Source organism: Parasteatoda tepidariorum, chromosome 6 (genome assembly GCF_982258835.1).
Source record: "Parasteatoda tepidariorum strain Cologne lab strain chromosome 6, Ptep-v5.0, whole genome shotgun sequence".
NCBI lineage: Eukaryota > Metazoa > Arthropoda > Arachnida > Araneae > Theridiidae > Parasteatoda > Parasteatoda tepidariorum.
Genome location: NC_141760.1, coordinates 1,722,435 through 1,749,674, shown reverse-complemented (window position 1 = coordinate 1,749,674; position 27,240 = coordinate 1,722,435). Strand labels below are relative to the sequence as shown.

Below are 27,240 nucleotides of genomic sequence, written 5' to 3'. Positions count from 1 at the left end.
AGATGCCGATTTCTTCTAGGACGGCTTTCTTCTGGTTTCCTCCACTGTGGAAGACATTTACCTTCTCTGTCCTGTTTAATAGTCACTTTTAATTTTCAATGTCAAATGCCACCAGCATAACATTAGGAAAACGTTAAAAAAAATTTTATTTGATGTTTATTAGAAATGTTATCTATTTCTAATAATAAGTGCAATAAGCTGAAACAAGCATTCAACTCTTATCAATTGTTGAAAGGAGTATTCTCTTTTTAGTTGTTTATTAACTTCTTTTTTATTCTTTTACTTACATATTTTATGAGGTTATCAGAACCACTTACCCGACCAAAAATGTCCTTAATATTTGACCTAATTCTCAATTAAAAAGGATTCAGATTTAAAACTAAACATTTATCTGAAAGGACTCGAGGTGACAAGACGTTTTGATGACATTTGTTCTGACATTATCTTCAGTCATAAAGTAATATACATTTTCGAAAGGTATGTATTCATAATATTTTAAAATCAATTAACCATGTATCATTTAGATTATCTTCATCAACGAGATCATCTTCGATCCACTCTGCATCATCTTCGTTTTCCTGGTTTCGGAGGATAACCAAAAGTTCCTTCTGTCGACAAGCTGCTACACGAACTGGTCTTACTTTGTTGATTTGCAAAGAAGATTTGCATATTTTCTTGTGATCTTTCAAACAAGTTAAAGATGCAAAATATGTACCACAAGTAGGACAAATTTTGCGTTTAATATCTTCTTCCACCGATGGCATTGTATGGTATTTCTGTGATGAAGTTCAAACCTATTTTTTGATTAACAACAGGTTTTGCAATTGGCTCCAACGTTTGCGATAAAAATAATGATCTAAAAGTTCCTCGTGGTTGATTAATATAAAGTCCATCATCAGTTTGTGCTATGGGCACAGGCGCTGATAAAAATATGTTAGGCACAAGCTTAAGAATTGAAATCCAAAATTTAGAACAGCAGGATTCATCGTTACACTTAACGATTTGCAGTAGATATTGGTTGTTTCTCACGCTTGCCAAGTCAGGTCTTTTTCTCGAATTTGTGATGAACACAGTGCTGAGTTTTCCGGGTGAATGTATTCACTCATAACTGGAAACTTGTCAATTTCCGCATCGGACCATATTTCCGCTAATACCTTTCCTGCTTCTGCAAAACTTTTCTCCTCGAGAACTTTATCAATCGTTTCACCTCTATTGTTTAGATGACTACCAAAATGATCGTGAGGAAAAATCACGCCACTTAGCTCTCTGCTCATGCGTCTTTCGACTCGATTGTACGCGTTTCTTCCACGAGCATTACTGGTTATAAATAATGCGTCGAGGTTCTTCGTTATGAAATGATGGATAGCAGTTTGGATGACTTTAATGTACCGTGGGTTTTCATCGGAACCTCCGTCTACAGTGAAGATCCCCACAGGTTTGACTGAATCATCATTTCGTTTTAAAGATCCAGTAAAAGCAGGCAGTTCGAAAATATGCTCAATATCTGCTGCATGCGAATAGGCAGTCGATGATGAATTCTTAGCAGATCTCATAGTTATATAAGTCGGTCCCGAGTATGAGAGTATTTTGCGAGACAACTTTTTTTGAGAACTGATTTACTCATTCTAACAAGTGGTCGCCGTGTGAAAAAAGTACAAGAACAAACATATGTATAATACATGTGTAGAAAAAAGTCAAATTTAAATTTGGTGTATGCTTATAATGTACGTACTTCGTATAATACCTCCCCCCCTTCCCGTCGTACAAAACCGTACAAAATAGCAAATCCCCTCCCCCCCTCTTCGGGATGTACGTACTTTTTGAACGGCCCCATATGACAGAAAGGGACCAACTCGAAAGGTATAACTCACCGTCAACATCGGGCAAACCACTATAGGTTTCTTTTTATTATTAATTTTAGGAAGTTAAAATACTGTTTAGAGCAGAGGTCGCCAAAGTGGTCTATATAGACCCCCAGGGGTCTATTTAACGAAAGCGGGGGTCGATCTGTACCAGGGGGTCGAATGGGGGTCGATCCGAATCGGTAGGTACGATTGGGGGTCGAAGAAAAAGTCGTTCTTAATACGCAAATCACACATAGTACCTAATTGAGTATGTAAAAGTTGTGAATTTTTTTATAATTGACTTAATATCAGTTTCTTTATAGAACATAAATTAATAAACGTATATTTATTCGGGTGAAACAAGTATTTGCATACCAGCGTGCAGTGGCACGAGCTCATTGCTACGTAAGGATTATCAGTATTTTTCAAATCTGCGACAATTAGAAATAAAAGAAGAAGACTTGAAAATATATACAGATCATCTTCAAAAAATTGAGAGACGATTTTAAACTGCGCTTTGTTGATTTGGAAAACATTGACATCCCTGTTTGGATTATTGTGCCATTTTCTGCTCAAATTGAAAACGTGGACATTAACCTGCAAGATGAGCTTGCTGAATTATTATCGGATCTTGAAGCAAAGACGCTTTTTAAAAATTTAACAATAAGCAAATTTTGGACATAAATAAATAGAATGCAAAAGTATGTAAAACTTTACGAAATAGCTCAACCATTTATGCTAGCATTTCCAAGTTCCTATATGGTTGAAGCCGGTTTCAGTCACGTAAATTCAATCTTAACTAAGTGCAGAAATAAATTAAATGTGGAGTTTCGAGGGGATTTAAGATTAAAATTGACCAATTTTGAACTCAATATAGCGAACCTTGCAATAAAACACCCCAGGCACAACCATCTCATTGATTAAGAAACAATAAACCTGTAGTTACTTTACTTATTATTTCTACTTATTTATAATTACTTATTGTTTAATAAATATTAAGGTATTTAAATTTCAACATTAATATATTTTTCGTAAAACTATTGTTACACAATGTGCTATTACTTTAATAAATGTTTAAAATCATAAAATAAATGTACAAACACAGTATCTAATAGAGTTTTAATTAACGGAAAATTACTTTTATGGGGGTCGATGGAGATTTTGAAAAATTATATAGGGGTCGATGATCAAAAAAGTTTGGCGACCCATGGTTTAGAGCATGGATGTAGGCATAACCAAATACGGAAATATCTCCGAATGTTCAAAATTACAAAAAGAGTGAACCTAAAAAAGTCATTTTACGCAGCAGCCCATGGTGGGGCCGAGGGATCATGGAAACTCAAGATCTACAGTTTCGTGACATACGGAAATGTGAAGCCTTAACTTCCATTGTATCTAATGAGTGATTAGTATCAATATTTTTAAATTTTCATGATAATGATCAATAAAATATATTTTCCCAATATATCTTGAGTACAATAAACATGAACCCACGATAAAAGTAAAAAGATGTCCATAAATGTCAGTACATGATTCATATCAAGCACTATCGACAATCGAAATGGAATAAATATCGATTCATGTTATTAGAATTATGATTATTAGGAGCGTTATAAAAAATTAATTTTTTTCCTTATTTAATCAAAACAAATATATAAAAACAATGCAAATTTTTTTAATAATCGGGAAAAAATTTATTTCCTCATGAATAACTGAAAGAAACTGTAAAAAAAGGGGATGAAACTGGTCAAAATAAAAGAAAAAAAACAATACAAATGCTTAAAAGTATTGTAAGAATCGCTAGCATGTTCATTTAAAATAGCATTAAAAATGGTAATTATGTTATTTCAGCAGGGTTTTTTTACTATTGTAAAGCTAAGTTTTACTGTACTCATTTACATAAGATATTGGAAAAATTGCAGTCATTTTTAATTTCTTAACAAATTCATTCAATTAATTTTTTTTCCCTTCCAATTGTTGCTTTTCATTTTTCGTTTATTTAAAAATTAAACAGCTTGATCATCGATACTAAACTAGATAGCATTTATAAGCTGTTTAAAACCCCAATATAATATTTCAAAAAAATTTCTTCCACACATGGGTTGGAAGAAGCCTATTTCTTCTAGGGTGGTTTTCTTCTGGTTTTCTCCAAGAAAATTACCTTCTGTGCCCTGTATTCCAATTCCTTTTTTATTTTCAATGTCAAATGCCACCAGCATAACATTAGGTATTACAAAAAACTTTATACGGTGTTTATTAAAAATGTTACCTATTTCTAATAATAACTGCAATAAACTGAAACAATCATTCAACTCTTATCAATTGCTGAACTCACGAAAGGCTCAAACTTCTTTTTTATCATTTTACTTTATTATATTTTATAAAGTTATTAGAACCACTTATCAGACCAAACGCGTCCTCAATGTTTGACCTAACTCTCAATTAAAAAGAATTCAGATTTAAGAAAAAAATTCAAAATAAAAAATTATATTTTAAAAACCACGTTTTTGTAGTGGAGAATAATAATTAAAAAATAAAAATTTTAAAAACGAAAAACGTGGGGCGCATGAAATACATAACAGTAATGTTATATATTAGTATGTGTATGTGTGCTCTTGAGAATATGTGTATGTATATCTGTAATTGTAATTGTATCTGAATGTGGATGTGGAATATGTGTGTGTATATGGACATGTATGTGAATGTATATGCGGCTGTATATGTGTATGAGTAAGAAAATGTGTATATGTATGTGTATATGTACTGTTATGTATTTCATGCGCCCCACGTTTTTCGTTTTTCAATTTTTTTTTTTAATTATTACTCTCCACTACAAAAACGTGGTTTTTAAAAATATTATTTTTTATTTTGAATTTTTTTATTTAAAATTATAAATTTTTTAATTTGAATTTTTTTATTTAAAATTATAAATTTTTTAATTTTTATTTTATATTTTTTAAAAATTATCATTTTTTAATTATTATTCTTCACTACAAAAAACGTGATTTTTAAAAATATATATTTTTATTTAGATTATTTTTCTTAGTCAAGAGTAGTCAAGACTACTACAAGCCCACTACTAAAGTAATAGAACTTTTATTTTAAATTAGGGATACAAAAATCTTTATAGAAAAACAATACCTTTACGACTTTCATTAGTTTTATGCTGATGACAACCAAAACAATCTGGAAATGAATGAGGAAAAACTGGATCTTACCACGTGATTTTTCAGCCAATAAAAATACTCCGACTATGAAAATCTTTTTACCTGACATGTAATACTAATTTGAAATAATGGAGTCGACAACAAAAGACAATCTCGAAAATAATTTTTTTTTTAAATTTTAATTTTATTTTACTTTGTATGTCTTTTTTCTCTTCATTTACATGCATTGTCATCCAATTCTGAACTATGTGCCAAATTTGAAGTTTGTAGATAGTCGGGAAGTTAGTTTAAAATCGATTACAAAATTCCACTCGGACAGACATACACGAAGGCAAGTTTATATAAACGTGGTAAAATAAGCATTTATCAGAAAGGAATCAAGCTGGCAAGACTTTTTGATGACATTTGTTCTGGCATTATCTTCAGTCATAAAGTAATATGCATTTTCGAAAGGTATGTATCAATTATATTTTTAAATCAGGTACGATGTATCATTTGCTTTTGATAATTTTTTTTTAACTCATGAACACAAAGGATTCTTTCAATACTTTTTTTGTTTGTTTAAAGATTTTGTACGTCATAATTTGAAAGCGTGAGGTTTTTTCTTATACAGTCAGTCTTTTTATCGAAAGTTAGTTTTCTGGTAAATTTTAATATTCGTAGAGAAGATTACTAGCCATGACCATTTCTTTTTCCATCAGGGCCGGGATAGCCTGGTCGGTAGGGCGATGGGCCCATGTCCGAGAGTTCGTGGGATCGAACCCCGCCGGCCGAAGACTCCCGTGTAGTAAAGTGACTGATGCACGTTAAATCTGTCGAGTCGCAGAAGTCCTCCATGTTCCCATAACAAATCAAAACCTCTTTCAATATTTTTTTTCTTTGTATAAAGATTTTGAACGTCATAGTTTGAAAGCGCGAGGATGTTTTTATACAGTCAGTTTTTCCAACGAAAGTTAGCTTTCTGGTTAATTTTAATATTCGAAGAAAAGATTACTAGACATGACCACTTTTCCATCAGAATGCTCATATATCTGTATAAATTCCTTGTAAAAAGTTGGGTTGAATTTTGTTTCTCGATTATAAATTTTTAAAATAATAATACCTTGCCTTTAGGAAAAAAAATTTTGGAACTAGATTAATTATTTTGTTGTTCAAATTTACAAGCTTTAAACTCCAATGAAATGATCGATGAAAAATCAAACTTTGGAAATTAATTCACAACTAAATAGATATTATAAAATTTCGTAAAAACGTTTCTAGTACAAGCAATCGCAGAAAAAAATTTATTTTTGCAACTAAACTCTTAAAAAAATGTATAATAATTTAGCTATCGTAAAGGCTACGTCTCAAACTGCAACACAGCTCATCCACTAGAACTCTTGCGGCTTACAAAAAAACATTCTGAGGTGTTTAGAAAATATAACCTTAATAACGATGAGAAAATTTTATCATGTTCTTCTCGTTTGTTTTAAAAGATTTTATAATGAACAATGGATTATTTAAAAGAGTGTTTGTTTCTCATAGAGGGACTCAACAACAAATAGAGAGTCTTAACCATATATGGCAACGTTACTTTTAAAAAGTAACGAGTAAAAGTACAAGTATTTTTAAAAAAAGTAACGAGTAAAAAGTAAAAAGTTCTTATTTTAAAAAGTAACGAGTAAAAAGTACAAGTAAAAGTACAAGTACTAAACAAAAAAAGTAACGATTCAAAAGTACATTTCTAGGAAATCGAAAATTCAAAGTAACCTAAAATTTTATTGAATAATATTCTTATGTTCTTTAATGTTTTTGTAAAATTGTTGTTATTTATTTAATTATTTTTAATTTTGAAAGTTATGGACATTAATTTATTTTTAAATTCGGAAGAATATTATAATATAATTCTATAATATAATCGTATAACATAATTTTAAAATCAAATATAATTTTAATATCAAACTTTTCATATGGTTTGAACGAAAAAGAAATTTTATCTATTAATTTTAATTTTTAGTTTATTATTTTTATTTATTTCAATTACCATTGATTTAAAATTGTTTTACTCTATAGAAACGCGTTTTAAAAGCTCAAACATAAACAAAACAAACACGGGGTTTCAGATAGCTTTGTGATCTTTGAGCTAGTAAAAAATAAGTGAATGTGCAGTATAAGTTGAAACAGAACAGTCTACAGTTTTATTTGTAACAATGGCTAATGCTGAAGTCATGCCAGAAAATCATTTTCCGAACATTTCTGCCTAACGGAATAATTAAAATTTGTAAACGAATTTTAGTATCAGCGCCTAAATTAATACCTTCGAGTTTTCAAGAGTTAAAATATTAATTTAATTATAATAGTTTTCAATAGCACAAATAGTTCTGAAGTTCTTAGATATTTGACTGGACGTTGTTTGACAAGGTCGGGCATAAACATAATTTTAGTAAAAAATGTACAAGGTAAAAATGTATTTAGTAAAAAATGTATTAAGACAAAAATGTATTATTAGTGAGTTCGAAATAAAAATTGAAAAATGTAATAAAAAAAATCGAGCTTTTTTTTATTTAAAATGTATTAAATAAATGCATAAAACTCGAAAATGAATGAAAATAACTTGCTAATTAATATTTTTATTAATTTTGCAAAATAATTGCATTTCGAAAGTGGTGTCACTGAGTCTGCTGCGAGAATTTCTCAGAACGTGCTTAGCCACGCTGAATAAGCGCTCAACGGGAGCACTAGAAGGAACTGCAGTATTATATTTCACATATAATTTTCTTACGATTGGATATCGGTGGAATTTTTTTTAGAAAGCTTACCGAGTTTTAGAAAAAAAGTAACGATTTCATTCGACATTTCCGTTACAAATACTTGTACTTTTTCCCTAAAAAAGTAACGAAAGTACAAGTAAAAGTACTAAATTTAAAAAGTAACGAAGTACAAGTAAAAGTACGTACTTTTTACTTGTACCGGCGGTACAAGTAACGAAAGTAAAAGTACTGCCATATATGGTCTTAACGTTATATATAAATAAAGTAACTTCATTCGCATTTTCTCTCTATGGAAAAAAAATAAATAAGCTTATTGCCGTGAAATGTAAATTTGTATACTCCTTTTTTTAATTAAAAAGTAACATTTGAGTGAGAAATGCATTTTACTCTAACTTTTGGTATTGTCTTTCTGAACTAACTTTGGCTTTTTTAATAGATGGAATTTTTAAAGGAGGCTCTATTTTTTGCTAGTAGCACCATCTCAAGCATTTCGTTAGGAGTTGCATCCGCATCTTTAATCCTGGGGTATATCATCGCTGCCTTGTTCTATTACATTCTCAGGGACTACGGAGTGCCCCCTGGACCGACAGGAGTGCCTATTCTGGGATGGTGGCCATTTATCTCACCTGCAGCAGCTGGAACTGAAGAAGAAATACGGTGATATTTTCAGTTTCAGAATCACGGGTGCACTCTACATAAATCTCGCCAGTCAGAAAATGCTGAGGGAAGCCCACATCACTAGATCGGACAACTTCAGGGAGAGAACGTCCGGCTTCAATCTTCTGGCCAGAATTCATGAAAGCGGTGACTAATTTTCATTCGTTAATCAATTTACTAAAAAATAAGCTTCCTTAATTAGAGACAAAGAACTTTTTTTATGTACTTATTTCATTCTTAAATCAATATAAATTGAGACAAATATCTGAATTTAAAAGAATGATCTTCATTAGAAAATATAAAATGTCCTTTTTGACACAATTTGAGTTGACAGAGCTTTTCAAAATTATCTGTCATAAGTTAGACATTTCTTACTATAGGAGAAGGTTTAACATGTGTTCTTTATTGTAAATCTCATTTATAAAAGACTCGAAGTGACTTGCTATTTCTATTAAAATATCATTGAGGAAAAATAGTCTAAAGCGTTCTTTTTTTTTTTTTTTTTTTTTTTTTTTTTTTTTTTTTTTTTCTTTTTTGCACGCTCAAGGACTTAAAATGACGAAGATGTATAAAAACTGCAGAATGGAATAAATGGATTGGAAAATAATAAACAAGAATTAACATTCGATAATTTGTTCGAGAATAATTTGCTGTTAAACTTGCAGGAAAAAAAGAGCATGTAGACCGCTCAACAGGCCTTAAAAATGCAACTCCAAAGTAGAAACTAAATGTGCTAAAAGGGCAATATTTGTTTATAAACTTAGGAAAGAGTTTTTTTTTTGTTTTTTTTTCAAATAATATCATCCATTTCGTTACTATTAACATATTGACAAAATATTCTGACATAAAGCCACAATAATTGTATATTTTTTTGCAACAAAATATTCTGCATTTTTGTGGAAAATATTGACGTTTAAGAAAAAAATCCACGATGATAGCTGAGCAATTACAGATGTTGATGAGCGGAACAAACAGATGGCTGAACCTCCTATTTTTTTGAATGAGTGGGGAAAAGAGTACAACAATGCTCTTTCACGCGATATATTTTATCTTATAACCGTCATTGAACAGCCGACCCAATTTTTTTGGGCTTACGATTACTCATTTTCAACTTCGTAGCCTTCATCATTTTGAACCCGATCCCGAAGGCAAGGGAACTTTTGGATCAAGTATTGGGAGAAATTTCCCTTCGTGGAAGACGTTTCGATGAAACTAACCCTCGTTTACTAACCCTCGTTTACTCGAAACTAACCCTCGTATCGTTTACGATACATGGAGAGGAAAACCATAGAAACATCGTACAGTTAGCCTGATGGCTAAGGGACTCTTACCTATGATCCGTCTACCTCTGAGGATATTTTATGTCAGCAAGCCGCATGCGGAATTCGTATCGATCAGCCATCGCTGGGATTCGAACCGAGTTCAACTCATTGGAAGGCAAACGCTCTATCCCCTGAACCACCACGGCTCTTACACGATATATGAGAAGTGTAGGAGTACCATTAGTCTGCATTTAATAAAGAGAAAACAAAGCAGGCTCTGTGAGTCAGTCAATGTCACCCCATTTTAGTGAAATGAAATAAAAATGTTTAGGTACAGTGCACACAAAAAACGGACCACCCTGAATAGCTTTTGATGTAATGATCGGATTTGCATGTTCTAGAACTCAATCTTTAGGACCCAAGGGGGTGACCTCGAATACGCTAGTTAATAAGTGCTAATTAATAATATGCTTATTAATAAAATCAGACACTAAAAACCGTACTTTCTCTGAATAAACATATCACTTTTTTTTCGACGGATTTCTGATCCCCCAAAATATAGGCCCAATCTGGGGAAATAGGATCCCAATAATTTCGTCAGAAGTTTGGAACCCCCCTTTAGTGTTAATTTTACCCTTTCTATGTATTTTTCTGTCTCTCGAGAACTTTTAAAATGAAAATTCAAAACTTTCTGCACTCAATTATCAATATCATTTTTCCAAAGATAATTCTATGCTTAGAATAACTTTTAATAAATATTTATTATCCTTCACTATAATATTTAAAAATGGTGGAAACCTTTTAGAAGTGTGCCATTTTTGCATAATTTTAAAGATTATAATTTTACTTTGCCGAATTACAAAATTTGAGCGAAATCGTATTTTAAGCATCTGACTTTCTTGAAAATCAATTTCTCAGTAATTATTCAACAAATTTATATTTTACCAAGTAAAATTAATAATATGCTTATTAATAAACCTTCTTTAAAATGATGCATACCTTCGAAATTTTTTCGACCATTCTTAATAATAATAAATAATAAATTTTTATTAAAAGTTATTTTTTGCATGGAGAAATTATCTTTAGATAAACGAATTTTATAAATGAGTGAAAAAAAATTTCAATTCGCTAAAAAAGTTCTCGAGATATAGCGAAATACTTAACAATTAAAACTAACATTAAAGGGTTCAAACTTAGGAGCGCTCTCCTATCCTACTATTGGAACTATATTTCCTAGATTGCGGCTAACTCTTATATTTTGGGAGTCAGAAATCCGAATCCGTCGAAAAAAGGGTATATTTATTCAGAAAAAGTAAGCTTTAGTGTCTGATTTCGTAACTTAAAATATCGTCTGCACTTATTAATTAGCATAGTTGTGATCACCCTCTTGAGACATTAAGATTAAGTCCTATAATATGAAAACCAGATCAATAGTTCAAAAGTTATTCAGGATGGTCTGTTTTCCCCCCACTGCGTATTGATGTATGTTTCCAGAACACTTCGTATTGATTGTTGTAGAATGGGAGAAAAATGTATTGGCAGACTGATTCTTAGATGCAAAAGGGTTTTCAAGCTATATTCCTCATTCCTAAATGCAAATTCTGTTTTTTGTCATTCGAAATTATGAATTGAAAAGGTTAGAAACTTTTTTATTCTTCTCATTTAAAAATATTTTCGGCAATTATTAAATTAAAGTATACAAATTACAAATATTAGTTAAAATATTTTATTTGAGTAAATGAGTTTTCTGGCTAAAATGACAAAAAAACAAAACCTTTTGAGACATTAACCAAATATCAGCTTAAAGCAAGCTAACAAAAAAAAATTTAGTTACATAATTAGTTAAACAGATTAGTTTTAAAAAAAAAACGTCAATGCACTCAAGTCTTTAAATAAGAAAGTAGCAGAACGAAGGCAATGAATTCTGCATTAGGGCAGGAGCTTGCAATACAAAGTGAGTAAAACATAAATAGATAAAAACTAATATTAAATTTTGATTCATCGATCGGATTTTTTGATTATCTCAATGGTGTCAAATTTCAATTATGATATTTCATTAGTGTTGCAGAATAACTAAGTTAACAATTCTGGCAATCAAAAAATGCTGTTTCAAAATCTGTATATTATCAGTAATTCTTTATGATACTACAGTAAAGACAGTTTGAAAGATAACATCTAAAACAAAAAGTTCTACCCAGAGGCAAACTGTTTAGTACTTATCACTCAGTAAGCGGTGAAAATTGCAACAATGTCTTACTTGTCTAAATAGCTTTTAGAACGCTGGATAAAAAGTATACAAAAGCACAATTCAAAAATAGTACTTTTTATACATGAAATCTAATGTAATAAAGAAATCCAATCAAAAAATAGACAATTTCAATAACAATATATTGAATAAATTAAGGAAAGGATATGCATTTATAAAAAATTTAATAATTTTTTGTCATTGAGCTTTTCAGTTCAAAATAAAAAACTTCTCTGAGAACTATTCTCTACTTTCACAACAATTTTTTTTTCGGAAATCATAATTCAGCTTTTTTTTCAGCGCATACTCCAGGAACAAATTCATAATATTAAGCATTCACAGCAACTCACAAACTTCAATGTCGTGACTAAGTGTAAAGAAGAGCGATCACTTAAGATTCAAAAGCCGAAAAAAAAAGCTGATCTCAAGCATAAGTTTCTCCATTTCCCCTCTCCCGTATCAACTGCATGAGAACACGCAACTTTTTACTGAGAATGTTTTTGCAAAGGACCCTTTTCTTTTTCCAATTGTAGGTGTGCCGTTCTCGAGAGGGGAGAAGTGGCAGACAATTAGAAGATATTTTCTAACACAATTCAGAGATAGGGGTATGACACTCTTTAAAGAAAACACAGCAGACACAGCTGATGAAACTGTCCTCAGTCTTGTGGAGGACCTCAGGAAGAGTTCGAAAGAGCCCTCCGTCGACATACTCAACCTTCTCGTGGATAAAAGTATTCTCATGATTCGCAACACTTTCTTTGGATTCAACACTCCCGTTACTGTGAAAGATATAAACGTCATCCAAGAAGAATACAGACTGGTGGCAACACTCCTTCATTCCAAGAATATGCTCTTGCATGGAAACTTTGCAAAGTAAGTTTCGCTTTATTTTATAACCATCATTCAACAATTTTTATGGGTTTAAGACTGCTAATGTTCAACTCCGTAGCTTTGTAGTTTTGAGCCCCCAATCCAGAAGGACAAGGGAACTCCTGGATCAAATAGTTGGAGAAATTTTGCCATTTTTGGTCGTCTTTTGGATGGCCCTAACCCGCATTTTCGTTACATGGAGTGGAGAACCACGAAAAAAACCCCACAGTTAGCCCGACGGCAAGGGGATTCTAACCCATGATCCGTCTACAACTGAGGATATTTTTTACGTCAGCACTGGGGTCGATGCAAGCCGGATGCGGAACTCGTATCGACCAGCCATCGCTGTGATTCGAACCCGGTTCCTGTCATTGGAAAAAGAAAGCTCTATCCACTGAGCCATCCCGGCTCTCACAAAGTAATTTTTTTTAACATTTTCTTTCTTTTTTTTCATAAAAAAAACCTGAGTTACTTATTATGTACCAGAAAAGAGTACTAACTTGATATGCACCGCACTCAGTTTTATCCGTAACACAAAAACTAATCACAATTCGGCATGTAAGGGAAAGCAGAACATATTTGGTGTACACTGTGAGTTTTGTTATTTTAGTCATGTTTAGGTAATCATTACGGACACTTCCATTTTTCAATAAAAATTTGGGTACGAAAGGATTCATAAAGCAAGTTTAAAAATAAAGTAAAAACAACAATAAAATTAAAATGCTTAAATTTTTTATTACAAATACCAACATCTCATTATAAGGAGAAAAAGGAATAAAATTTATTAATTTAATACAGTAAATACTTTTGTAACCCTTCGAAAGAAATTTATCTTTACAGAATACGACGTTTAACGAATCGTAAATATATTTACACTTAATAAAAAAATTTACATTCAAAATTTAATCAAGAGATTAAGTTTTGATCGCACTGGTATATTGACCAAAAAAAAATAAAAATGACTGATCAATGATCATTTCAAAATGACGGATGCCACTACAGCCGATTATTCCAAAATTCAAAACTATATCAAAAAGAATTTAACGCATTTTAATCATTAAGTTTAACGTGCAATAATCAATTAGCGTTTATAAAGTGGTTAAATTTATTTTAATAACCAAATAAAATAACTTGGACCCATATAAATAAGTTAAACTGGAAAATTGTTTTTTCCAAATAAAATATCAATCAACTCTATAAGTTCTACTAATGGATTAATTAATTTGTAATTACGTTTACTATGACGTACGCACGTAGCACATATTATAGCCATAGTAAATTTCTGTGACATATTTCGTTGATCTTTGGTTCATTAATAAAAATTATATGAACCAAATTTTATTTTAAATTTCCGTTACTGCAATAATTCATACTTGAATGTTTTTCACCAAAACGATTTTTTAGCTAAAGAGTCAATGTTTTAATTCTTTTAATTTTCGTTTCATTGTTTTAAATTGCATTTGTTGACTGTTTTTACATAAAAATTATTATATAACTAAATAAAAATGCAGGGTTTTTTAAGAGAGGAAAGAAATGGGGAAAAAAGGCGATCACATTTTACCCAAAAGCAAAATGGTTATTGTCGCTTTTTTTTTTTTTTTTTTTTTTTTTTTTTGGAAAAGCAGCTTTATTGTGTTTTCATCTTGGACATTTTTAACTGCTAATACTAAATCGCTCGGTACACAATTTCGCAAACATAAATGAGTGCAGCTCAAACACAATCTGCGTAAATTCTTTTGATGACTGAATAGACATTGAACAGCCAATCGAGATCAATCTGGTGGGTACTATGTCGTTTGAAAGAGATTGTAAGCATACACCCGTTTCGGATTTTTAGGTTCATACATGAAATAAGATTCGAAAGCTAGGCATTTTTTCATGAATGAATCATTTATATTGCGACAGTTTTGTGCAAGTCATTAGGTATGTTGACAATGGATTCTTTTATCCCTAACTGGTGATTAAAATGTAACAGTCACTCGTAAATGGCGCCTAAATATTTTTTCTCAGTTACCAATAAGTGATTGCGTCAATGTGGGTATGTTTAATGTAACAGAACTGTTTTCGCTTTCACTTTTATTTTAACATAACTTATCCATATTAGTTTTTAGCATGATTCGAATAAGTATCTTTGCTCCTTATTTTTGCTTTTTAATTCAGAAGTTACTTTTTTTATTTCAATTAATACATATTACCAACATTAATTAACCATCATTGTCGTCAATGATAGTATGACGATTTCTTACGGTTGATCTCGACAAATAATTACCTTTACTCCATTTCTTTTGCTTTCCAGTACATAGCTTACTTCTTTTATTTCAATATGCATATATTACCTTAATTAGTTAAGCATCATTGGCGTGATTAAGCATCATTGGCGTGGATTTTTTTATGTTTCTCCTAAAATAATAAGTACCACTTTCCTATTAATTTCTGTATTTGAATACATAAATATTTTTTTCTATTCCATTACCATCGGTTTTAAATAAGTAATTTTTTAAGAACACGTTTATTATAATTAATATAAATAAAATAAAATCGCGTGGTATCAGACAAAGTATAAATTTGATGACGTACATTACGTGCTACCACGTAATATTCATTAAATTTATCAGACATAGCGAATATGAAAGAATTAAATATACAACAGTTTTGCAATAAATTTTTTTCTGTTCAAAAAGAGCTATAAGCTAGCAATTATCACTGATGTTATCTATAAACTATGTGAAAAATTGAATCGTTACATTTAAAACAATGGCAAACGCTTAACCAATCAGAAAATTCCATTTCGTTTTTCGCTCATCCCGGTGAAACGGTTTTTCGTAGAATGTTCTAATGTCGACAGTGACCCTCCTCGTGCCTTGAACTATCTGTATGCCAAGTTTCATAGCTTTCTGTCGGATGGTTTAGGAGTCTATAGAGGACAAACAGACAAACACACATTCACTTTTATATAGATAGAATTATTTTTCAGGTATTTTATTTTTCCCTGTCTGCCTTCCTTCAGAGAGGCGATGAAACTTCATTCAAAAACAAAGAAAAGGTTTCAGAAAATGATTGACGAACACGGACGGACATTTGATGAAGATAATATTCGAGACATCATCGATGCATACATCCACGAGAAAAATGAGAGGAAGTCTAAAGGAGATGATACGTATAAATACTTCACAGGTGACATTTTTCATTTGCTATTGCAATTATACGTTTCAGATGATGAACATAATGAATGTTTAAAATAATATTAAGACAAACGTGTTTGAGATAATGAACAACAGCTCAAAACGCGTTTTCTAGAAACTGGACGCAGCAAAAAATGGGCTTTTTCAATGCCAAATGTAACAACTAAGCGAGGAATTTCATATTTACTTTTCCGTACTTTTTTAAACACTAAGCATAACCATTAAAGAGTTAAGTTTCATACTTAGGGCAGCTGGGATTATCGCTTTGAATTCAAAATCTGAACTGATAAAATGGCTTTTGAAAACCATTTTATCAGTACTTAATTCTTACAACGCAAATTTAATATTTATAAACTTATGATATTTGCTAGGTTATAATTCAGTTTGATCAAAAGAATTGCACGTTCTTTAATAATCATTTTTATTTCATGAATTATGTTAGGGAAGGATAGCTTTTAAAGGTCTTCTCTGACAGAAATTTCATTTTCTCTACGTTAACTTATTCAGTAACAAATTAATATTTCGGAATGATTTTTATTTTATTTTATTTATTGAAATGTATTTATTTATTGAACTTAGTTGCCAAATTTTAAATTCTATATAAAACTTGAAGTTAAAAGAAAATTTTCAAAAATCCCTACAAACTAAAGATTAAAAACTCAGTTCAGTAGAACACATTTTAATGATTAAAAGGACACAAAAATATTAATTACTTAGCATGGTAATTAAAAATATAGCCCGTGAGGGAAATCTCTTTACTGTCTGAAGGATAGCCCGATTTTTTGGAGGCCTGATTGATCTAGACTTAAATATTGCTCAAATCTGTAACTTCCAGCTCACATATACTTTATTTGAAAACTCTGTCAGAAGTCCTGAGAACGACATACTTAAGTATTTCTCTAATGTGTCAGAATTGATCAATAATTTAATATTATCTTCACTTGCATCATTGGGATAAGATAAACCACACAAGAATTCTGATTAATATTTTCTAAGTAATCCAAATGTGGAAAATTTATCTTCGGTAGCAAGTAATTTCTAACAATCTTTAGTGGGGAACGATATGTCTTGTTGCGAAGATAATTCAATACAATACCCAGTACCAGTAACAAAGTACCCATTAGCCAGGCACACTGGGACAAAGCAACATGATCCTGATTTGCCGAGCCTTCTGGACTATGCCATAAGGTGATTGCATTTAACTTGTCCAACAGATTGACAAGCATTTGCCAAACAAAAACCGAATTTCGTGCTATCGACAGTGAGCTCCAGAATTTATTTTTCTTCTCTATCCTTCAAATATAAGCAAGTTTTGTAAGTGGATGCCTTTACTTAAATAAAATAATGATATTTTTAGATGAAACATTAGTGAACAGTCTCCTACAGTTTGTTGGAGATGGAGTTGTGAATGTGTCGACCTTTGTGACCTTCCTCCTGATGTCTCTCTTGGACCACCCCGAGGAGCAGGAGAAGATCTACAAGGAACTGGTGGAGGTGTGTGGAGAGGACAGGAATCCAACCGTGGCTGATAAAAACAAACTCAGATACTTCAACGCGTTCCTTCTGGAAGCTCAGCGAATGGCCAATTTCATTCCTCTCTTTCCCAGTCTGGTATGCACTAGTAAGTTTAAATACGTTTTTAAATGAATTTTCCAATTTATGTTCTTCGTAGACGAATGCAGCAAAGCCTCAATCTGATCTATTTCAATAAATATAACAATATTCCAGATGCTTCTCAGGCACGGAATTGAAGCACTTGTTTTTATTTATAAAGTGTCACTCGTTTCTACAAAACAAGAACAAGTGTAAGAACATATGAAATTTCAGAACAAGAGGTAAGGCCAGTGATGCGTTGCTCCACGACAACGCTAGTCAGAATTCGGCGAATGCCACATGTTTTGACTCTGTACTCTAAAGACCATATCTTGTCCGTCTGTCTTCTCCTCTTATCGACCTGTCCGATGTTTCTCTTGCACCTAAAGAAATTCCTGTCCCACAGACGAGCAGCTGAATTCATTCCCTAACGTCACCTCTGTGATATGAATCGCGTATTTTTGGTGGAAACAAACAGATGAACCCTACTAGATTGTATACTTTAATGAAAGCTGTTTTGAAACATATTAGCAGACAGGGACTTGTCCTCTGTGATAATCGTATATTGGGCAGGTGACCTGAAATTTTTGATCATCTTTCCGAATAAACTTATGCACCATTTATCCACTCCAAAGGAACGGAAGAACTGAGTTATCCAGGTACTCGAAAGGGTTCGCTGGAAAACACTTTTATTTAAGTATCCATTATTGTTGCAACGCGATTACAGCAAAATGGTACTTCTGTGCTGTAATTATTTGTTTTTATTCCATTTAGTCAGCATGCAGTAGACTATCAAATAATTCATAAGTCACATGGAAGGAACACTCTGCGGTGTTTAGAGTAGATTCCTCTCTGTTTACTCAGCAAAATAAACGAGTTTGAAAAAACGTTTTGACCATCGATGCAAGAGTTTGTCTCAAAAATTCTCCCTACGCAGCGTAGAATTCGCTCTTGCAAGTGATGCTAAACAACAGTTTTTGTAGTGGCATCAGACCGACTTCAAACACCAAACCGGTTAGTTGAATTAAAAGGCCAGATGTGAAGAAAAAAACACTATAAATTCAAGCGCAAATTTTGTAAAACTATCTTACGCTACCTATATGGGTACTATTAAAGTGAAAGTATTTAAGTATCAAATAGGATATTAACAATGAGAATTTGGTACAATTAAATATTAAAATTTTAATCTTATTGAGCCGTATGAAGAAATCTATATGTCAATATAGAATACAAATCATCATAATCAACCTAACATTTAACCTGACTAATCTCAATACCACATGTGGTGGTTAAACCTAAACTATTAGTGGTGGTACATTACTATAAGAACTCTCTGGAAATAAAATACCAATAAATTTAGATAATTCTCAAATAGACTGAAATGAAAGACAAACATAAACCTAAGAAAACGTCAAATAAAGAATAACTTACAAATATTTATTCCAAGATAATAATCCTAAGAGTCACGCGCACTATGAAAAAATATGAAAAATAGATGACACGTATTCACACATAATTGAATTCACTCTCTGATTTACAGATCAATCATTAAAATTAAGGATGAACAAGGATTCTGAAGGCATTTTTATTTCAGGAGCAACAGGTGTTTTTCCATCACCATTTTTTTTCACTCTCACAGGGAGAACAGCGGTCGGCCTAGGCCTCCGCTACTCACCGAATCAGACAATCATCTGCCGTCTCATATTACTTGAAAGGGACGCTTCACACTGTCGTTGCCATCACACTTAACTCGAAGGATGAAAAATACTTCCTTCCCCAATTCTCAATATAGGTGTCTCTGTCCTCTCGAGTTGGAATTCGGCTTTCTCCTCTTTGCCGAGAAATCTCACCCGAAGTCTTTGAAATCTGAAGTTTTTTTTTTTTTTATTGTCACTTTCAAATCATTTACTTCAAATTGATTTGCAGTTGGCAGTAGATCATGGAGTGTGAAAAGTGTTCAAAGGCTTATCAGTGATGTAAAAAATAGCAGATCATATTGTACCTTTAAAAATTAGTGTTACAATGTAACAGGTACCTATTTTTTGGTTGAATGCTAAACTATATAATGCTAATGCTAAACTACAATTTTTGTAATGGCATCAGACCAACTGAAACCTGTGTTTGAGTTAATTTTATTTTAAGTTATTTTAATGTATTTTAGTTGACTTAAAATGCTAAATGTAAAAGAAAAAGAAAAAAATTATTTGCCAATTTTGCAAATTTTGCCAAATTTTGCAAATTTTGCTATATGGGCCCCTATTTTTTGGAGATAATCAACGAAGAACACAATTTTGGAAACAGTAAAATATTGTAACGTAACTTACATAGAAGAACATGACATAGACTCCTCAATAATTTTATTTTTTGACAAGTTTTAAGAAGCATAGAAATTTGTTTAAACTTAAATTTTTTAAGTTTACTAGCAAGAAGGTTTTTTATACACTAGCATGAAAGTATTTTTTAAAAATATTAAAATCACACTTTTTTGAACGACTAGATCGTAGTAAGATTTTAAAAGAAGAAAAAAAAACATTTTTGCACTTTAACATTGGGTTATATTTTAAATTTTGTTTTGCTGCAAAGCAACAACTAATTAGACTTTGAAATTCAAGAAAACAAAATGCGTTTTAAAATAAGCAGGGAGTGCGTTGGAATAGAAAAAATTAACATTCGATAATTAGTTTGAGAATTATTAAAGGTTAGACTTAAAAAATAGCATGTAGGCCGTTCTACAGCGCACCGAAATCCAACTACAGAGTTGAAATTTATAGTGCTGAAGGGGTAATTTTTTAGTTCTTACAAAGGTTTAGAGTTATATATTTTTTTTTTCAAAATTCCAATTTTCTTGTAAGTTGTCGCAATTTTAAGGACTTTTTGTGAATTATTTCCTGCTGTTTGCATAATGACTATTTAGCCAATGTTGTATAGAAATGAATCTTCCTCGAGATCTTTATTTTATAAGCTCATGTGTGAATTTTGGCAATCTGAATTAACAAAAAAAAAGAAAGAAAGGAGAGAGAAATTAGATGTTGCCAGACATAAATCCTAACATTCACGTTGAAACATTTAAAAATAAAAGAAATCAAATAGTGTGATAAATACAGATCATTATTTGATTTGAAATAAATTTCTTAACTAGTAAAATTGCTTCTTATTTATTTCTTCTTTTTAAGTCACATAATTTATATTCCTTTGATCTTTTTTTTTTTTTTTAAGTTTAGATCATTATTTTTCAAATTTGGGTATTCTTTACGATTAACATATTGACTAAAAGCTTTCAAATTAAACTAAAAACAATTGTAAATTTTTTTCAAGAAAATTTTATTTGTTTTTGTGGAAAGTACAGACTGAAATAAAGAAGGGATTGGTGAGAGCAGCAGATTTACATAAAAACATTGAGATGTAAATGATGAGAGTAATGATAACAGCACTCTTTGAAACTATGCTGTAAGATTATTTTTATCTTATCCAGTGAAAATGTTCCAACAAAATTCAAAAATTTGACGAGACGACTCAGTCAATTTACAAATCAGTTAGTAAGATTTGCTTTGCCAATTTTAATTCTAAAAACAAAATTTTCTCTGCCTCTATGAAACAATTTAATGTTAAAGAGACTAAAACTGTTGACTATGTGTAAGTATAAAAATCCCTTACAGTGTGTGTTTAATTATGTGTTTTAATGTGTTGAGCAGAAGAGACGACTGTCGGGGGTTTCAGGATACCTAAAGGAGCCATTACTGTAACCAATGCTTATGCCATCCATACGGATTACAAGGTCTATGAAAATCCAGAAGTTTTTAATCCATCCAGATTCCTCGGAGAAGACGGAAAGCCACGTGAAGAAACACCCGTAGCATTCGGTGTAGGTGAGTATAGTTTTAGTTTTACAACTTTTTTCTACAAATGACTGCCACATAAATATATTTCGCTTTAACAAATGAATATGTAATAAGACCCAGTCCTGAAAGCCTATGAGCCGAGGTTTTTTCTTATAATGTCTTGTCGCACGAGACATCCCATCCCAGCACGAGCGTCAAGCACTGCGGACACACAGGCACAAGGTCCCGAGTCACGACGACAAGCAAAGGAGACCTGCGAGCAGGTCCAACTCCAGGCCCATAGGGAGAACGGCACACAGCCGACTACAGGCACGGTCAAAACTAACAAGAAGAAAAAATGAAACGTAATGTTTAACTTTAGCTCTTTCAGCACTACTATATGCAGTTGACGTAACGTTTAATCAGCTCCTTTGTTGACGTAATAGCTAGTGAAATTCAATACTGAACTATTCCGATAATAACACGTTATTAAATTGAAGATTTACGATTAATTACTGAAATAGGAAGCTCTGCTCTTTGTTTTTTTTCCTTTTTTAAATTCGATATTTAAAATTTTAAAAAAAAGATCAGTTTATTTATAAAATTCATAATTATTATGACTTTATGTAAGAACATTTTGTTAAGATGTAAATCGTGACAAAATGTAGTTTGAAAAATAATCAACTATGCTTGAAAAAAATTTATAAACTTAGGAATACAAGTTGTGTTACAAAATAAGGAAAAATAAATAAGAAGTAATTTTACTCGTTAATGATATAAAATGATAATTTTATATAATTAACAGTTCTAATTGGAAACGGGTTTTATCACTCTCGGGACTTTTATACTATTAAAAATTTTGATAAATATATTAAGATTTATGTCTAATCTCTCTCTCTCTTTCTTCTGTTATTATTACTTTTTTAAATTTTTTACTTTACTTATTCGTTTTTTTTCCTTCACTTTTGATATCATATCAAGCACGAGCCTATTAAATGAAGTTCTCGGCAGAGATAAATTGTTTCTACAACGGTGGATAAATAATCATTTCAAAATTTTTTAAAAAAATGGAAAAAAATCTCAATAAGGTCTCTTAGGAATGTACCGTTACTCTTCAAACTTTGACAAGGCTGTGATTTTTTAATTGAATTTTGGTAACGGTTACCCAGGTTCAAAAATAGACACTTGACTAATGAAGTACATGAAACTTTTAACAATAAAAAGTAAATTTTATTATAACTATAAATTATCAACAAACACAATCCCGATCATTTCCAGATGCCTTCATGTGCACTAAAGATTTCAATTTATACACTTTTAAATTTCCAAGTGGTTATACTCAAGATAAAACTTTTCGATAAAAAGCACTTTTAAATTTCATATGCCTAACATTCAATTAATTCACACTAAAAGAGACATTTACGAAATAAAAATACTAGCTCATTCTAAATTTACAAAAACATTTAAACTTTAGGTCATTATATTCCTACAACAGATAATTAGAATTAAATATCCAAGGCTCATCTTAAAATAGGTATCTTAATAGAAATAATTTAAAATACGGAATAAAATGCTCTTCTAAAAAGTTACTAAAAAGGTAAGAAATTAGAGTTTATAAATACAAAGGAACTTGCAGATCACCTTCTGGAACGCCCACCGGGCCTGCAGCTAGACTTGTGGACTAGGAGAACTTCTACCTTCCGACCACCATTCAGTTCTTTAGAAACACTCGATTTTCTGCCGAGGAGCGCTCACTTCTTGTCAACCGTCTTGAATCTAGCGACACTCCGTCTATCATTTCCCGTCAACTATTCTGAGGCTTCAGATCAACTTTCTTCCAGGCAACAGCTCATCCGATCAATGTGGCGTACTTAGTCGCGGTTTCCAGGGACTCTTTCCAAATATCAACCTTTCAGCATTTCCGCCTAGATCAACTCATTCCGAGACTCCAGCTAAATCTAAACTCATTCTCGATGATACCGGTTCAGAACATACTTCTAACAGCCATGATAGATCCTGTCAGCGGTGATGTTTCAACTCAACATTCCATCGGGCACGATCCGCACTCCCGTCGTACTACTTTTACAGCCACTCTTCACGCCTCTTATACTTTTCTCAGCAAGGCGGAATAATCCATACTGACCTGTTTACTCGCTCAAAAGTCAACCCGCATCCAGTGGACGTCAGAACAAAAAAAAAATCCATAAGAAAAACCAGCTACAATCCCACTAATACGCCATAAAAGTGATAATCCAAACCTCCTTAAATGTTAATACAATTTATATCCACAATTTACCCCAAAAATACAATTTTAAAAGGATCAATAAAAATTTCTCCTAAAATATTATTTTGAATGCATTTAAATTTTATCATAGTGGTGCCATCTATTGAAAAATAACCCTTCTTTAAAAAGTATTGATACAAAAAAAAAACGCCAATAAATTCCCATTTATTACAGGAAAATTTGCCATAGAGAAGCCTATGGTAATCTATGACTACCATAGAAATTTGTATGGCAAGATACCATAGGCCAATGGTAACCATAGAGACCTGTAAGGCATTTATATGGCACGTCACCATTCTCCTGTGGCAACCATAGAAATTTGTATGGCAGTATACCATACGCCAAAGGTAACCAAAAAGATTTGTATGGCAGTATACCTTAGGCCAATGGTAACCATAAGGATTTGTATGGCAGTGTACCATAGGGAAAAGCTGATCTAGATCCCCACCAACGAAACAACAACTCCTATGGAGTCCTCAAAATTATCTTCCAAAAGAAATAAATATCCATTTTTTCACCCCGAAGTTAATTAAATTCAACATGCTATACCACAAGGGATTCATGGTGAGTCTTTTCCGGCCTCCGGGTGGCCAATTTTTCCATTTCTGAGTGTTTGAAATCCGATGTTCCATTGATTTAGGCTTAGAGTATCAGACCGCCATATTAACGTGTCATCCACTACAAGTGGAATCTTTCGCTAACTTTGACTACTTATTTTAATATTTTTTCGATCTCATTCTTGGTCTGAAACATTTTATTGCGAACGCATATGCCATTATCTATCTGAATTTATTAAGTTTTTAATTTCCGGCTGTCTGGTATTTTTATTATCGGTATCTTTTCAAAATATGTCGCGATTGGGTATAGGTTATCGCTACGTTAAATTTTGCTATTTGTTAACGCTGACTTTGTGCACTTTAAATAATATCTTGCTATTTATATTTTTATCTAAAATTTTTATATTTCTTTCTCCCAACTGTTTCTGATTAAAGGGCACCTTTCTTTTTATTTTATCCCCTCCCTCTGATTTTATATAAATTTTTAAAGTCGCATCACTTTTCCATTATTAATGGTGTTCTATTCCTTATAGCAATATGTAAACAATCTTCATGATGAAAAACGCAGTTAAGTGCTTATCATCAAGCCAGATCCACCATTTCTTTAATAATAAAATTTTTTTAATTCTTTTATTTTGTTCGGTGACAATTTCATTTTAGTGCTGTCATATATTAATATCAAAGTCAGTGTTTACATTCTCATTAGATTTTGATTTTAATTCCACTTAGGTTTTTGCAATGCTTTTTTACATTTTCTTACATATGTTAGGGCTTTATATTTTTATTTTGTGTTTAATTTTTGCTTGCCATTAAATTGTTTTTTACCATGCCTCTGCGTTTTACTATCTTACAACAATTATTTCTTAAGTATCCACATATACTTGTACAATGTTCTGTTACATATTTATACATAGCTTAGGGTCATCACTTAACTAGATTTGCAGGATTACTGGTTGACAATTATTTTGCTTCAATATCATCAACGGGACAGTCCCTAGCCATATCATCTGCTGTTGTTACTAAAAATGCTTTTAACAATTTATCCTTTTCTTAAGTTTACAACTTTTTCGTCATAGCGATTCCCCATACCCAAATAATTTTTATTTACTATCCCTGACCAAGTGTCAATAGCAATCATTAATTTTACCAATTTTAATCATGTCTTAAACATGTTTTGTATTTACCAATGTTTCTATATTACGTTCTCTTTTCTAACTGTGCTTAACACAACTTAACATAAATTTTCTGAGTTTTATTATCCCTCGGTCACTAGTAGGGGATCAACTAATTTAGCCTGTTTTCTATTCTCAGCTTTTCATAGTCTAATACCATCTTTTTTATAGATAAAATTTTCTTCACATACCACCACTGATTGCACCGTTACATATTCGGCTTTTGTCCCGTTTGGTCTATTTTAAACTAATTTCGCTGCGATCACTGGCCCACTCTTTATCTTTTGAGTTTTCATAGCATTTTATTGTTTTAATAGTCTGTTTAATTTTTAGCTGAGTATCACATATCAAAATTTAAAAAATTTCCATACTCGCTTCGACCATCGGACCATTATTTTACTTCGCTTAAAAGCAAATGTCATTGCAAACTTGAAATTAAAAAGTCAAATTATTATAGTAATTTTGAAAGTAAGCCTTTAGAGCCAGAGAATCACTTGCAGCCGAAAAGATACACAGAACTAGCCAACACCACCCGAACTTAAGTAATAATAATTATTTTCCTAAATAAGAATCTTCGAATACATATTTTCACAAACCTTAACCATTAAATTCAAAAAAGTCTTCGAATTCAAAAATAAATATTCATTAAATGTGAAAATTAGCATCCAAAAATCAAAAATTCTTTAAAAGCACTCATTCCAAGTTTACTTTTGACCGAACCATAAAATTTCCCTCTAGAACCTCAAACAACCTATTAATGACTTCAACAACTGAGTAATTTATGAAATTTTATGTAAATGTGGATTTTCGTACATTGGGCAAACTAAACTCAAAAACATCATCTCAAAGAGAATCAAAGCTCTGCCAAAAAAACAAGAACTCCATCGTTCATCTATCGCAAAACATTGCTGAACAGAAGATTCCTTATCTGATATTAGTTATAAGTGTATTTCATGCGTTGAGCTGCATTTGAGGGTGCATTTCCACATCATGCAGAAGGAAAAACTTTATTGTTAATGATCTTGCTGATAAACCATTTTTGGAAATGATTAGTTTTCTAACACTTAGGTAGCACTTTCTAACACTTAAAGGTAACATTTAATGTTAATTCTATATTTATATCTTGAACGTGACGTATCCTCTGTTAGATTAAATCATCTTTGTTTTACCATTTATCCTACTAATGAAGGTGTACCAATGTGACACCAAAACGAGTATAGCTTTTAATGAAAAAAAATTTACTATTAAGTCTAGAGTCCCCTCAAATCGTGTAGATATTTGCCATCTTTCCATTCTCTGTTGTCCAAAATGTACGATCTATTTTTGTACTGTTTTCATACTTTAATCTCCCATTCTAGGTAAGAGAGTGTGTTTGGGTGAAGGCTTTGTTCTGATGCAAACGTTCTTGTATTTGGCAGCCATCGTCAAGAACTTCAAAATAACATACCAAGTGCCAAAGAATACTTTTGAGGTAGCCATGACTCGAAAACTCAATGTATGCGTCACACCCAGAAAGTGAACAACACTTTTTGTTTTCTACGCCGAATGGAAATATGTATATTAATTTTTCTATGAAATTGAAAATTTAGAAAAATATCTATGTCAAACGCTTTCATTTCACAAAGAAATGTATATCCTTACTCCTCCAAATAGTGTCACATGTTTTTTTGCTATTATTTTGTTTTTTTTTTATGGACTGTACGCGAGGTATTATTCTGCCTCGGCTGAAGAGAGTTCACAAACAAACGCATTTATTCAGATCGCTACGTCAGGAGTACAAAGATAGACCTTTTTTTATCTATGCAACACGATCCTAAGGAGAGAAAAAACCAAGCAGAG

General features: G+C 31.7%; 2 protein-coding genes across 2 annotated transcripts in view; one reads left to right on the top strand and one right to left on the bottom strand.

The window, feature by feature from the left end:
* The window catches only part of LOC107443473 (cytochrome P450 2J2), a 45,542-nt gene extending 26,279 nt beyond the window's left edge, over positions 1-19,263 (bottom strand). Inside the window, exon 1 of the mRNA XM_087165289.1 lies at positions 19,002-19,263. The gene's annotated coding sequence lies outside the window, so the exon portion shown is untranslated. The remainder of the gene's footprint in view (positions 1-19,001) is intronic.
* LOC107446492 (cytochrome P450 2B11) lies at positions 281-27,051 on the top strand. The gene is made up of 7 exons (XM_087165297.1): positions 281-477; positions 8,198-8,565; positions 12,459-12,798; positions 15,770-15,969; positions 17,335-17,598; positions 21,263-21,436; positions 26,760-27,051. Exons 2-7 carry the CDS (start codon positions 8,478-8,480, stop codon positions 26,918-26,920), a joined length of 1,227 nt encoding a protein of 408 aa, XP_087021423.1. The 5' UTR covers positions 281-477; positions 8,198-8,477; the 3' UTR covers positions 26,921-27,051.
* The last annotated feature ends 189 nt before the right edge of the window (positions 27,052-27,240 follow it).

What these genes read in the sequence shown, in the direction of transcription:
- LOC107446492 (XM_087165297.1), top strand. Translation starts at nt 8,478, where the DNA reads ATGCTGAGGGAAGCCCACATCACTAGATCGGACAACTTCAGGGAGAGA. An exon ending in GGCCAGAATTCATGAAAGCG is followed by an intron (nt 8,566 to 12,458) that starts GTGACTAATTTT and finishes TTCCAATTGTAG; the next exon opens with GTGTGCCGTTCTCGAGAGGG. An exon ending in TTGCATGGAAACTTTGCAAA is followed by an intron (nt 12,799 to 15,769) that starts GTAAGTTTCGCT and finishes ATTATTTTTCAG; the next exon opens with GTATTTTATTTTTCCCTGTC.